General features: G+C 38.9%; 1 protein-coding gene across 1 annotated transcript in view; it reads left to right on the top strand.

Annotated features, from left to right (window-relative positions):
• Nucleotides 1-14,013, top strand: part of LOC101888077 (DEAD-box helicase Dbp80) — a 108,690-nt gene that overhangs the window by 45,201 nt on the left and 49,476 nt on the right. Inside the window, exons 5-8 of the mRNA XM_059118509.1 lie at nucleotides 11,957-12,071; nucleotides 12,169-12,346; nucleotides 12,401-12,502; nucleotides 12,557-12,692. Of these exons, the coding sequence (XP_058974492.1) occupies nucleotides 11,957-12,071; nucleotides 12,169-12,346; nucleotides 12,401-12,502; nucleotides 12,557-12,692 (531 nt within the window). The remainder of the gene's footprint in view (nucleotides 1-11,956; nucleotides 12,072-12,168; nucleotides 12,347-12,400; nucleotides 12,503-12,556; nucleotides 12,693-14,013) is intronic.

Below are 14,013 nucleotides of genomic sequence, written 5' to 3'. Positions count from 1 at the left end.
TAAGGAATGCCACCAAACAAGTCCCCCATATGTTAGGATTGGTCGGACGATTGACTCATATATCCATCGGATAATATGGGGTTTAAGCCCCCCAACTCTTTCCTATGGAGTTTTTGCAGGAATAGAGTGCATTTAAGCCCTTCTTCGCTCGCTCTTCGATATTCCTCTTCCAGTTTAGTTTCTGGTCTAGGATAGTACCGAGATATTTTGCTTCCGAAGAAAGGCTTAGAATTACACCGTCCAGCTTTGGTAAAGAGAAGACAGGTAATTTCCGTCTCCTTGTAAAGAGTACGAGCTCAGTTTTGGATGGGTTCACGCCCAAACCATTGCAGCGCGCCCATCTGGATAGTTTAACTAGAGCTCCCTGCATGAGATCCGAAACAGTTTGCAGAAACTTCCCAGCAATAAGCAGGACCACGTCGTCGGCGTAAGCCACGACCTTTGTTCCGCTGTGTTCCAGATCGAGTAAAATGCTGTTTATCACCAGAAGCCAAAGCAGTGCTGACAGAACGCCTCCTTGTGGAGTACCCCTAGTGACCGTTTTCCTAACAGAGCACTCCCCGATGCTTGAGTTGATGATTCTGCTGCTAAGCATAACATCAATCCAATCAATGAGAAGTGGTGGCACACTAAGTCTTTCGAGAGAACTATGAATTGCATCAATTGTAACATTGTTGAAAGCCCCCTCGATATCGAGGAATGCCGCCAACGTATAACATGAGCTGTTCAGGTTCTTCTCTATATAACCCACAACGTCGTGTTGCGCTGATTCAACGGATTTGCCTTTCATATAGGCATGCTGAGCAGTGCTTAGCGATGTCAAAGGTATTAGAGTTCTGATCTCAATGTCTATTAGTCTCTCTAACGCTTTCAATAGAAAGGACGAAAGACTGATAGGTCTGTAGTCTTTTGGAAGTACATGGCTTGGCTTCCCAGCTTTGGGAATGTAAGTGACTGTTACTTCCCTCCACAATAATGGAATTTGAGAAAGACGCAAACAAGCCTTAAAGATCACTTCCAGGAATGGTATTACCACAGTCGATGCATGCTGTAGCATAGCGGGGAAAATGCCATCTGGACCCGGTTACTTGAAAGGTTTGAATGAGTTTATGGCCCACAAGATCTTGGGGGCGTTTACAATTCTATCAACCAGACTTACGTCTTCCGTTCCACGATGCTGACTAGGCCGATCTCCCGATCGGTCATTTACCGCATCAGAGCAGTTCGGGAAGTGAGCATTGCCTAGTAGATTGAGAGTTTCTAGACCTGAGTCAGTCCAGCTCCCATCAGCCCGCTTTATGCTTCCAATGGATTTTGGATCCTTTGAAAGTACTCTACGGAATCTGGAGGCCGCATTGACATCATCTATGGACTCGGTAAAACACACCCAAGACCGTCTTTTGCCTTCTTGATCTCACTGTTGTACTTGTTGAAGGCTGATTTATAAGCTTCCCAGTCCGTACTCAGTTTGGTCTTGTTGGCCCTGTTGTAGAAACGTCTGCTTGTCTTCCTTAGCTGGGCTAGGTCTTTTGACCACCATACAGGCTGGTGCCTTTTTCCCGGGAAGGTTAGCGGACAAGCTCTTTCGTAGCTACCGATCAAGATCTTTGTTAGCAACCTGACAGAGTCGTCCACATCCGATGCAGAAGCCACTGGAAGATCTCCAATGGACTTTAGCATCCATGCAGTGTGCTCTGAAAATTGGTCCCATCGAGCCTTTCTCGGGTTTCTATGCGGTTTTTGATGCAATCCCTCTACCGAAATTTGGAATGTTATTTTCGGATGATCCGAGAAGGAGCAGTCAGTCGAAACTTTCCAGTTCAATATGAGCGATTCATCCATGTTAGTGAGAGTGAGATCTATGACCTCCTCTCTATTCTTGTTACAAAAAGTTGCCTCCTTTCCCCGGTTACAAATTTTGAGATTATGTGCTAAAATAAAATCAAAAATGGACTCACCTCTGGCATTAGTGTTGCTGCTGCCCCATTGAGAGTGGTGAGCGTTGGCATCACATCCAACGATGAGACCGCCTTTTCCACCCAATTTTGTGACCAGCTCCTCTACCACTTGGCCTGGCGGGTCGGGGTATTCGAAGGGTAGGTACAGGGAGACGAGGAAGATGATTTTGCCCGTCCCAGTCTCCAGTCTTACCGCCGTGGCGTCTCCTCCGCAGAAATTATTGAGGTAGATTAAGTTTAAGTTTTTCCTAGCAACGATACACGTTCTAACCTTTTCCCCGTTGGAGGTGGCATAGGTGATGTACCGCTCACTCCCTAGTCCAGTTACCTTATTCTTAAAGATGTAAGGTTCCTGGACCAGGGCTATGTCAACTTCAAGCTTGGAGAGGGATAGGAGAAGCTCAACCCCTGCTGCCTTACAGTGATGCAGATTTATCTGCACGATGTTAAGCAGCTGTGGCTTCGTTCTTCCTACTGCGACAACGGCGTTAGACGGAACCGAATCCATCCTGTGCCGAAGTGCAGTTTCCCCCCACGCGCCTGAAGGTGTTCCTGGCCAGCAGTATCAACGGATACCTTTATGACCAGGCCTCCTCCCTCCGTACTTGAGCCAACTAAGCGCCAGCTGTCCGTACGGAGATTGGGATTTTGTTTCCCCAATATTGTCAGCACGCGTGACGGGTCCACAGAGGGCGGCGGCACCCATGCTGTCAATATCCTCCTGCCGGGGATTTCCTTCAGGGATACAGCCGCAAGTGCACTTCCATCCCAAAGTCCTTGAAGGTCAGCTACTGCGGTCACAAGAAAGTCCTTCGACTCCTCATTTTCGCAGCAGATGACCTTCACTCCCTTGTAGACGGTTGCACTGCCAAATTGTAACCTAGAAGGGTCATCCCCTAGGAAAACCTGCTCCCTCAGACGGTCCTCAATGAGAAGCCACCGACTTTCGCTGATTTTGCCTTCCGGCTCAGCTCGGTCGATGACCGCTACACGGAGATTGTCCGGGTATAGGGTTTGGGAATATTTCCTCTTCCTCGAATTCTGGCTCGAAGGTTGTGGGTTAGTGGTGGCAGAATTAGCCTTGGCAGACTTAGGGTCCACAGGGGCCGTTTCTACCGGCCTTGCCACTGTCTTCTTGCCAGCTACTGGCGCAGAAAACGCAGTTGGCAGAGGAGGAAGTTTGCCCGTTGACGGTTTCTGTGCCTCGGGATGAGGTTCCTCCGTTGACCGTCCTCTCTTCATCGTTGCACGAGAAGAGGGTTTGGCCTCCTTTGGATCCACCGGGGCAGCATTTCCGCAAGGGGCGTCCTTCATTTTTTTCTTCCGCTTCCCTGCGTTAGAAAAGGGGGGTTGGGCTGCACTTGATTCCGTTGACGGTGCAACAGCCGAAGCTGTCTTACCATCTTCGGGAGTGGTGTTGCCCTCCACCCCAGCCTCGTTAGATGGCTTGTCCTCAGACGGACTTACCTTCTTGACGAGGTCTGAAAAAAGAGAGGCAAGGTCCTTTTCAATTGAACATTTTGGCAGTTCCGGATGGTTCTTTTCGAACTTCCGTACTGCCTTTAGGTTCCTCTTAATCAGGGCCTTATCCCTCTCTGTAATCTGTAGGGGATCACGACCGATGAAGCTTTTACAATACCTCACCGATCTTTTGTATCCCCTCCTTATTTTTCCCTCCTTCGATCCGGAGTCGTCGTGGTTAATAGGAGCAGCAGTGTCCCCTTCCACGACGCCCTCCTAGACCCGGAGGTTGGCCGCACCGGTAGATACCGATGGAACCCCTTCCATAGGAGTTGACCTCGCTTTGGCACTAGATTGAGTGTCCCCTTCAGTATTTCGGATTAACTCACCCCTCAAAGATGAGGGTATGACGGTGACGTCGAGCTCCTCATCAGAGAGGGGTGAGTCATTCCCAAAACCGGAGGGCACACTCTCTCTCTAGAAGGGCGGACAGCTGTTCGCTCTGTCGCTGTATGCTCTCGCATACCACGTCTCTGTATGTTTGCAGAGTCACGTCCCCGCCCGAAGTTAAAATCATGTCCGTGGCCATGGCCTGGGTCGACACCTCCAAAGAGGTGGTTGAATTTTTGTCGGTTGTTGTGTTGTTGTTCGCTAAATTCTCCATACGATATTGGACTGCGGAGGTGACGAGGTCCGCCATGACACAGCCTCCATATCATGGTAAGGACTTGGCAACTAAGCCTGTTACTCGTCGAGGCGCCCAGGTATCGACGAGGCAACCGTTCTAATACAGTCGGTACCCTGACTGCAAACCTTGGAATACTGATGGGCACGGTTTACGTAACACCCCAGCATTAGGGAGTCCGTTGCGGTGGACCAGGCCGCCGACTGGGTAGTTTAGGGGCGCCAGTGTCGCCTCGTCGAGTCCAAGGAAGGTATCTCGTGCAAGGTATCTCGTGCACTAATTTTCAAACCGATATCTTCATTATTTCGGCAAATATAAGTATTTTAGATAAGTGGACATAGTAAATAAAAAAGATCAAATAATCTTGTGCGTGAGTTTCAGGTGAAGTCATCTTCAAGATATGATTATATCTAATTTTAAGTAAATTATGAACAATTATAAAAAACGCAGCTTCAAATACAAATTTTTATGTATATTAATTTATTTATTTTTATGCACTATTATAGTTTTGGACAAAATATGACGATTATAAAACAAGGGCACTAAAATATTTACAGAGTACAATTGGCGCTTGTATAATAAGTAATAAGTTGTGAGCGCCCTGAAATTTGGTCGTCCTGGCTCCGATTTTCAAAATAGTTTTTGGGGGAATCGCGCTATTTGTACAGAATTTGGATTCCAGAAAATGACGTCAAAATAAATGTGGAAATTCTTAAATAAGAATTAAATAAATACAAATGTGTACTTACGTAGAAATGTACTTATTTCTATTGAATATTTGATATTGGAAAATCGCATGTGGCAAACATATTGAAAAATAAGGAAAATTTACTCTTACAATGACAGTCAGGTATTAATCCGAAATAAAAAGTGTTTAGATTATGGTCAAATATCATGAAACTTGACAGACTGTGTGTGGAATGGTTTTCAAACATTCATTCCTAAAACATTCCCGTGTCAGGACCAATTGTTGAAGAAAATACAATACAATACAAAAGAAATTGCAACAAAACTGGTAATGACAAGCTTTGTTGCTTCATATGGTTGGCTACAGAAGTGGCAGAGTAGATACAATATAAGCTTTAAAGCAGAATGTGGGGAAGCAGCCGATGTTTGTGAAGAGGATGGTAAGAGAAAGACTGGAATTATTGTTCCTAGCAAAGATCTGTGTAAGCATGACAGGCCAGAAAAAAGTTTTATTGGTTATGGGAAAATCAGTTAGATCTCGAGCTTTGAAGCTAATTTTCTCTTATCCTCGCAAAGTTGAGTTAGATAACATGAAGATATTATCTTTTACCTCCAAATACAACTTCAGTATGCCAGCCGCTAGATCAAGGATGTATATATATATATATATATATATATATATATATATATATATATATATATATATATATATATATATATATATATATATATATATAAATATATAAATATATATATATATATTTCTACCGGCCTTGCCACTGTCTTCTTGCCAGCTACTGGCGCAGAAAACGCAGTTGGCAGAGGAGGAAGTTTGCCCGTTGACGGTTTCTGTGCCTCGGGATGAGGTTCCTCCGTTGACCGTCCTCTCTTCATCGTTGCACGAGAAGAGGGTTTGGCCTCCTTTGGATCCACCGGGGCAGCATTTCCGCAAGGGGCGTCCTTCATTTTTTTCTTCCGCTTCCCTGCGTTAGAAAAGGGGGGTTGGGCTGCACTTGATTCCGTTGACGGTGCAACAGCCGAAGCTGTCTTACCATCTTCGGGAGTGGTGTTGCCCTCCACCCCAGCCTCGTTAGATGGCTTGTCCTCAGACGGACTTACCTTCTTGACGAGGTCTGAAAAAAGAGAGGCAAGGTCCTTTTCAATTGAACATTTTGGCAGTTCCGGATGGTTCTTTTCGAACTTCCGTACTGCCTTTAGGTTCCTCTTAATCAGGGCCTTATCCCTCTCTGTAATCTGTAGGGGATCACGACCGATGAAGCTTTTACAATACCTCACCGATCTTTTGTATCCCCTCCTTATTTTTCCCTCCTTCGATCCGGAGTCGTCGTGGTTAATAGGAGCAGCAGTGTCCCCTTCCACGACGCCCTCCTCGACCCGGAGGTTGGCCGCACCGGTAGATACCGATGGAACCCCTTCCATAGGAGTTGACCTCGCTTTGGCACTAGATTGAGTGTCCCCTTCAGTATTTCGGATTAACTCACCCCTCAAAGATGAGGGTATGACGGTGACGTCGAGCTCCTCATCAGAGAGGGGTGAGTCATTCCCAAAACCGGAGGGCACACTCTCTCTCTAGAAGGGCGGACAGCTGTTCGCTCTGTCGCTGTATGCTCTCGCATACCACGTCTCTGTATGTTTGCAGAGTCACGTCCCCGCCCGAAGTTAAAATCATGTCCGTGGCCATGGCCTGGGTCGACACCTCCAAAGAGGTGGTTGAATTTTTGTCGGTTGTTGTGTTGTTGTTCGCTAAATTCTCCATACGATATTGGACTGCGGAGGTGACGAGGTCCGCCATGACACAGCCTCCATATCATGGTAAGGACTTGGCAACTAAGCCTGTTACTCGTCGAGGCGCACAGGTATCGACGAGGCAACCGTTCTAATACAGTCGGTACCCTGACTGCAAACCTTGGAATACTGATGGGCACGGTTTACGTAACACCCCAGCATTAGGGAGTCCGTTGCGGTGGACCAGGCCGCCGACTGGGTAGTTTAGGGGCGCCAGTGTCGCCTCGTCGAGTCCAAGGAAGGTATCTCGTGCAAGGTATCTCGTGCACTAATTTTCAAACCGATATCTTCATTATTTCGGCAAATATAAGTATTTTAGATAAGTGGACATAGTAAATAAAAAAGATCAAATAATCTTGTGCGTGAGTTTCAGGTGAAGTCATCTTCAAGATATGATTATATCTAATTTTAAGTAAATTATGAACAATTATAAAAAACGCAGCTTCAAATACAAATTTTTATGTATATTAATTTATTTATTTTTATGCACTATTATAGTTTTGGACAAAATATGACGATTATAAAACAAGGGCACTAAAATATTTACAGAGTACAATTGGCGCTTGTATAATAAGTAATAAGTTGTGAGCGCCCTGAAATTTGGTCGTCCTGGCTCCGATTTTCAAAATAGTTTTTGGGGGAATCGCGCTATTTGTACAGAATTTGGATTCCAGAAAATGACGTCAAAATAAATGTGGAAATTCTTAAATAAGAATTAAATAAATACAAATGTGTACTTACGTAGAAATGTACTTATTTCTATTGAATATTTGATATTGGAAAATCGCATGTGGCAAACATATTGAAAAATAAGGAAAATTTACTCTTACAATGACAGTCAGGTATTAATCCGAAATAAAAAGTGTTTAGATTATGGTCAAATATCATGAAACTTGACAGACTGTGTGTGGAATGGTTTTCAAACATTCATTCCTAAAACATTCCCGTGTCAGGACCAATTGTTGAAGAAAATACAATACAATACAAAAGAAATTGCAACAAAACTGGTAATGACAAGCTTTGTTGCTTCATATGGTTGGCTACAGAAGTGGCAGAGTAGATACAATATAAGCTTTAAAGCAGAATGTGGGGAAGCAGCCGATGTTTGTGAAGAGGATGGTAAGAGAAAGACTGGAATTATTGTTCCTAGCAAAGATCTGTGTAAGCATGACAGGCCAGAAAAAAGTTTTATTGGTTATGGGAAAATCAGTTAGATCTCGAGCTTTGAAGCTAATTTTCTCTTATCCTCGCAAAGTTGAGTTAGATAACATGAAGATATTATCTTTTACCTCCAAATACAACTTCAGTATGCCAGCCGCTAGATCAAGGATGTATATATATATATATATATATATATATATATATATATATATATATATATATATATATATATATATATAATATATATATATATATATATATATATATATATATATATATATATATATATATATATATATATATATATATATATATATATATATATATATATATATATATATATATAATTAAATTAAATAATTCGTGCGGTGAAAATCAGTATATAATAATTGGTAGTACCTACTAGATCTAAACGGAACATTAATTCTAATAGATGAGATTAGGAAATCTGAAGGTATATTACCATTTAATATTTTTAGTACAAACATGGAGTTCAACATAATACGTCTGCTTTTAAGTGTAGGCAACCTAATTAATTTTAGCCTGCTAGCATAAGAAGGCAAAACAAAATCACTATTCCAATGTAAACCTCGTAAGGCAAATAGCAGAAATTGTTTTTGCACGGATTCTATTTTATCTAACAAGAGACGTAAATAACTGTTTTGTTATATATGGATCAGAAATTCTTTGGCCCACCGTTTAACAAAACCTAAAACACCATTTGCTTTATTTACCATTGTTATTACATGGCTATTAAAATTTAATTTAGGATCCATCAAGAGGCCTAGATCGACAAATGAATCTAGAGTTGATAATGAATGACCGTCAATATTATATTGTAATATCAGAAAAGAAGATCTGGAGAATCACATATGCATACATTTGCTTAAATTTAACTCCATACAATTTAACCTGCACCATTTAAAAAAGCTATCTAAATCGTTTTGAAGTAAATTAGCTCGTTTATCACAATTATGGGAAATGAATAATTTAACCTCATCTCCATACATTAACAATTTCGAGTAATTTATGGAATTAGGTAAATCGTTAATAAATAAAAGAAAGAGGACCGGTCCAAGGTGGCTTCCTTGCGGAACACCCGATGGAACGTTAATCGTTTTGGATAGATACCCTTCAAACAAAACTAGTTGTGATCTATCTTTTAAGTAAGATGATATCCATTTGACTAAGTTGGTGTTGAAACCCATATAATTTAATTTATATATTAGGAGCTCATGGTTAACCCTATCAAAAGCTTTACTAAAATCAGTATAAATTGTATCAGTTTGTTTACGCTGAACAAATCCTTTTATTACTGTTGACGTAAATTCAATAAGATTTGTTGTAGTTGAAAGACCACTACGAAAACCATGCTGATATGGACTCAATATAGATTGAATTTTCTGTGAAATTACTGCAGTAATTAATTTTTCAAACAATTTTGGTATGGCACTTAATTTTGCAATTCCTCTATAATTTTACACATTAGTAAGACTACCAGACTTATGTAAAGGTATAATATACGATTTTTTCCAGAAAGTAGGAAAGTGACCAAATTTAAGTGAATAATTAAACAATATAGTTAACGGAAGTGCTAATGTTTCTGAACAATATTTAAGAATTATATTAGGTATACCATCCGGTCCTGGACATTTAATCGATTTTAAACTACGCAGACTATTGGACACATCATGACGTTGTAGAAAAGGCATACAAATTTGATCAGCCTGTAATAACTTATAAGGATACGAATCTTTAAGTTGGCAAGATGTACTGAATAGGTTGTGGCAAAAAAATCTGCGAAACATTCAGCAATATCTGTGCCTGTGACAAATTCTTTATTGTTATATTTCAATACTGAGGGCTTTGAGGAAACTTTTCGTTTTAGATTAACAAAATCATAAAAAGATTTAGGATTGGATTTAAAATTATTTTTAATCTTGTCTAGGTAAAGTTTATACAATCTACGAGACTCTAAAGTATATTTAGATCTAGCAACAGAGTAATTAGTGTAGTCTATTGTTAAGCCTGATTTTTTATATTTACGAAAAAGTTTTTTTAAATTTGATAACTCAGAGGTTATCCATGGATATTTATTTGAATTTTTAACTCTAGTGGTTGGAACACATTCCAGTTTAAATCTATTTAGAATATCATAAAATTTATCAATTACATATTCTAAATCTTTATGGTTGTTACACAGGCACACAGAAGCCCAATTTACGGAGGAAATGAGGGTATTAAATTTTCGAAAATTAGTTTTTTTTGTAATTAAGGACAGTTTTAAATGAGTCGGACTGACTTTCTTCAATTACATAACTGTGAGTCATGGAGATATATAAAGTTGGATGGTATATATCTTCAGGAGTGCATATTGGAGGAATTCTGAATATATCAAAATGCTGTGTTATATTTACAAACGCCAAATCAAGAATTTTGACGTGGGAATTTTTCACACTGTTTATTTGATAAAGATTTAAGTCACACAAACTATTTATAACATCAAATGTATACTGGGTACTGTTTATTTCGGATGGCAAAGGAATCAAAGCTTCAGAATCTGGCATTGGAAGCCACCTAATGGAGGGCATATTAAAATCACCAAGGATCAGAATGCGATCGGAATCTTTCATTTTTTCAGTGATTAAATTTATTTCTGATAAATGCTGATTATAAATGTCAAGTGAAGATGAAGGGGGAATATAAGAGCAAGTTACAAACAATTTAGATATGCCCAATTCAATGGAAACACCAACAAATTCTATATCAAGAAAATCATTTAGATCAATTAAATTAGTGGTATATTTGGTATCAATTGCAATAAGGACACCACCACCTTTTTTACAAACACGATCTTTTCTAAATATTTGATATTTTGAACATAAAATTGCACTGTTTAATATAGATGTTTTTAACCAAGTTTCGGAGAAAACCAATACATTATAATTGAAACCAATGCTATCAGTATATAAACTGGTTAATTTTGTATTAAGCCCCCTTACATTCTGATAGCAAATAGAAAATGAGTCATTTAGTTTTTTGGCACCGAATCTGGTCTAAGAGGCAAATGAGCTAAATTATCGAATCTCTCCACAAATTCTTTAATAAATGCCCTAGCAGGCCAAAATTCTTTTAAAATCAACTGTACGAAAATATTTTCAGGCACAACGATTTTGAAAGAAGATCTGCTTTCAGAAAATGCAGATCGGAGCTTATAACATCTCAAAAAGTAATCTCCCTCAATTTTTGATTTTATATAATAGATTATATCATCGGCCGTTGTTTCTGGCGCAAACCTTGTTGCAAATATCATTTTCATGGCGGGAGCCATAGATAATGATCTTTGGACAGGTTGAATTTTGCCAGTAGCAGTCTCGGGACGATCACTAGTGATAAGTGAAGGAAGTGATAATTCCTGTATGTTACGAGTAGATTGTGAGGTTTTCTTAGAAACCTCACTATCAATACTCATAACATCAGGATTATTTACCCCTTTACCTATACCGCTGTTATCTACCGGAACTGGGTGTGTAACAACACTGGCATACGACTGTTCACGTCCAGTCTCAGTTGTTTCAGTGATATTAACTGAAACCGGTTGTGGAACAGTGTTCTCCACAGAAACTATTGCTTTGCGACTAGGCGTTCCCTTAGTTGGTGCCTTTTTCGCAGCCCTTTTTCATTTCTGGCCAGAAACCAACTCATCTAATTCTTGGTATTTCTCAAACAATGTAGAGAAATTCTCAAATCGGAGTGATAGTGAGGAAAATTCTTTTTTCATCGATGTCAATTCCGACTGCAAATCCTTTACAAAATTATAAAAGTCTGCAGAGAGTTTCCTACATTGCACACAACACCAACGAACACCAACATTATTTCTAATTGTGTCTACAACTTTTGCATTAATCCTAGCACATTTTGCATGCCATTGATTAAGACAAAACCAACAGGTAACACACAATTCATCCTCTGCAACAATATTACACAATTCAAAAGGGCACGACATTTTTTATTTTAATTATAATTATTTCTTTTTTAATACACAAGTTACAACTATATTTTTCAAGATTAGATCTGTAGCTGGATTTTTTTTTATTTATTTATTTTATTCTTCTTATAGGTACTTTTTTTGTTAAATCAAATGAAATAAAAATCAAAATACATATAAAAATCAAATGATTTAATGATCTAATTACAGGTACTTTGTTTGTCCCCTACATATGAACTTGCTATTCAGACTGGAGAAGCTGCGGCACGAATGGCACAATTCTGCCCCGATATTAAATTAAAATTTGCCGTTCGTGGGGAAGAAGGTATGGCAATTATTGGTCGAAGTAACAGATTTACCCACCTTGTAATGTTGGAAATGTATTATAATTCAAATATTTAATAATGTATTATTTATTTCAGTTGCTCCCGGAACAAAACTTACCGATCACATAATAATCGGCACCCCAGGAAAAGTTTTAGATTGGGCTTTAAAGTATAGATTCATAGATCTAAAGAAGATACGAGTTTTTGTACTGGATGAAGCAGATGTAATGATCGCCACACAAGGTCACCATGATCAATGTATTCGAATTCATAAGTAAGAAACTGCGGCGAATGCAATTTTATTGTAATTAATGACACCTAATTTTAGACAACTCTCGCCCAAATGTCAAATGCTATTTTTCTCTGCTACATATGACAAAGAAGTTATGGAATTTGCTGAACACATTGTCCCTGAGGCAAATATCATAAGGTTTCCAGAAAAAAAATTTATACTGCGTTTTCGGTTAACTATGTCCATTTTCAGACTAAGGAGAGAACAAGAATCCCTAGATAACATTAAACAGTACTACGTCAAGTGTAATTCGGAAGAAGAAAAGTATCAAGCGATTCAAAACATTTATGGAAGCATAACAATTGGACAAGCAATAATATTTTGTCATGTAAGTATTGTACACTTGTTTAAAAATTAAAAAAAGAAGAGATTTCATAAAAATGTTTAAATATAAGAAAAAAAAAGTACAAATTTTTAGATGGCTCGTTTCATTCTACAGTAGAATAATCATAGTAGTCAATGTCACTGAATTCGAGTATGCAATATTTTCGTCAAATCATAAATAAATATATTGAGATGCAATATTAACATTCCATTTTAAAGTGCAAGTGCCAGTGAAAGCGGTTGGAGAATGCAGTCAAGTCTTAAGTTATTGCAGGTGTTAATATACCCTTGCTATGGTGGAGGATCTAAAAATCTCATCACTAAATAGAAGGCTTATAAAGAACATTTTAGAGCACTAGAGTTGAATTTGTATTTAATTTTAGCACATTTGAATTATTTCTTCTGTTATTTTGTTTGCCCGATAGACACTTCACTGTTACGAACATTGATTTTTTCTGACGATAGTATACGCATTTTTTATTGTTTGCTGGCGTGGATGTTCGAACTTGCGACCCCCTAGGTTTCTGGTTTTTAAAAAATTAATTTACTTTGCCATTCAAATTTAATAGGAAAAACTTTCTTTCTGGTAATGCTGCCATTATTTTTGGCGTACTTAGAATGCAGAGGCTAGGCAGTTGTCATAACTAGTAGTGGTAAGCGCTTACCAATTTTGTTGATGCTTAAAAAGTTACTAGTTAAACAAATAATACATACATATGTATAGGATCGTAAGTTGCGTCAGAACTTAAATCACATTTTTACTCAATTTTAATGTTTTCAGGTTTACTAGGACAAATATCAACAGGTCCAAGAACAGTTGCACCAGACCTATCGAAGGCAGGGTCTGATTGCTCTATTCCAACCAATTATTCTCTCCAGTTGGGAGAATCTGACATCAGAATTAATATAAAACGACTTGTATTAGTGATCCTAGGCAAAATGTTTCTGGGCTGAATCGAAAAAATTTTTTTTGTTATTTTGGTTCGATTGAAGTATCTGACAGACAAAGGCGTCTGAATGCAATTGTGGTCGTATTTATTATTATAGTATGAACATATTTTATGTACCCATGGTACAATCAATAGGTACTTAAAACACTTATTGTGATTGGAATCGCAGTACAAAAGGTAAACAAAACGTTAACAACTTTTGACATTTCATCTGAATTTGAAAATCTGATGTAACAAATTTATTACAATTTTCGTTACAAACCACTTTACGCATCCTTTCCCCTATGAACATTATTTTAATCGATTGATATTAGGTATGTACGACAAGCCGATATTCCCTCATGTCAAATCACAACTGGTATGAACTGCCAAGTG

Source organism: Musca domestica, unplaced genomic scaffold (assembly GCF_030504385.1).
Source record: "Musca domestica strain aabys unplaced genomic scaffold, Musca_domestica.polishedcontigs.V.1.1 13, whole genome shotgun sequence".
NCBI lineage: Eukaryota > Metazoa > Arthropoda > Insecta > Diptera > Muscidae > Musca > Musca domestica.
The sequence above is the reverse complement of the archived record's forward strand: the minus strand, read 5'-3'. Positions and strand labels throughout refer to the sequence as shown.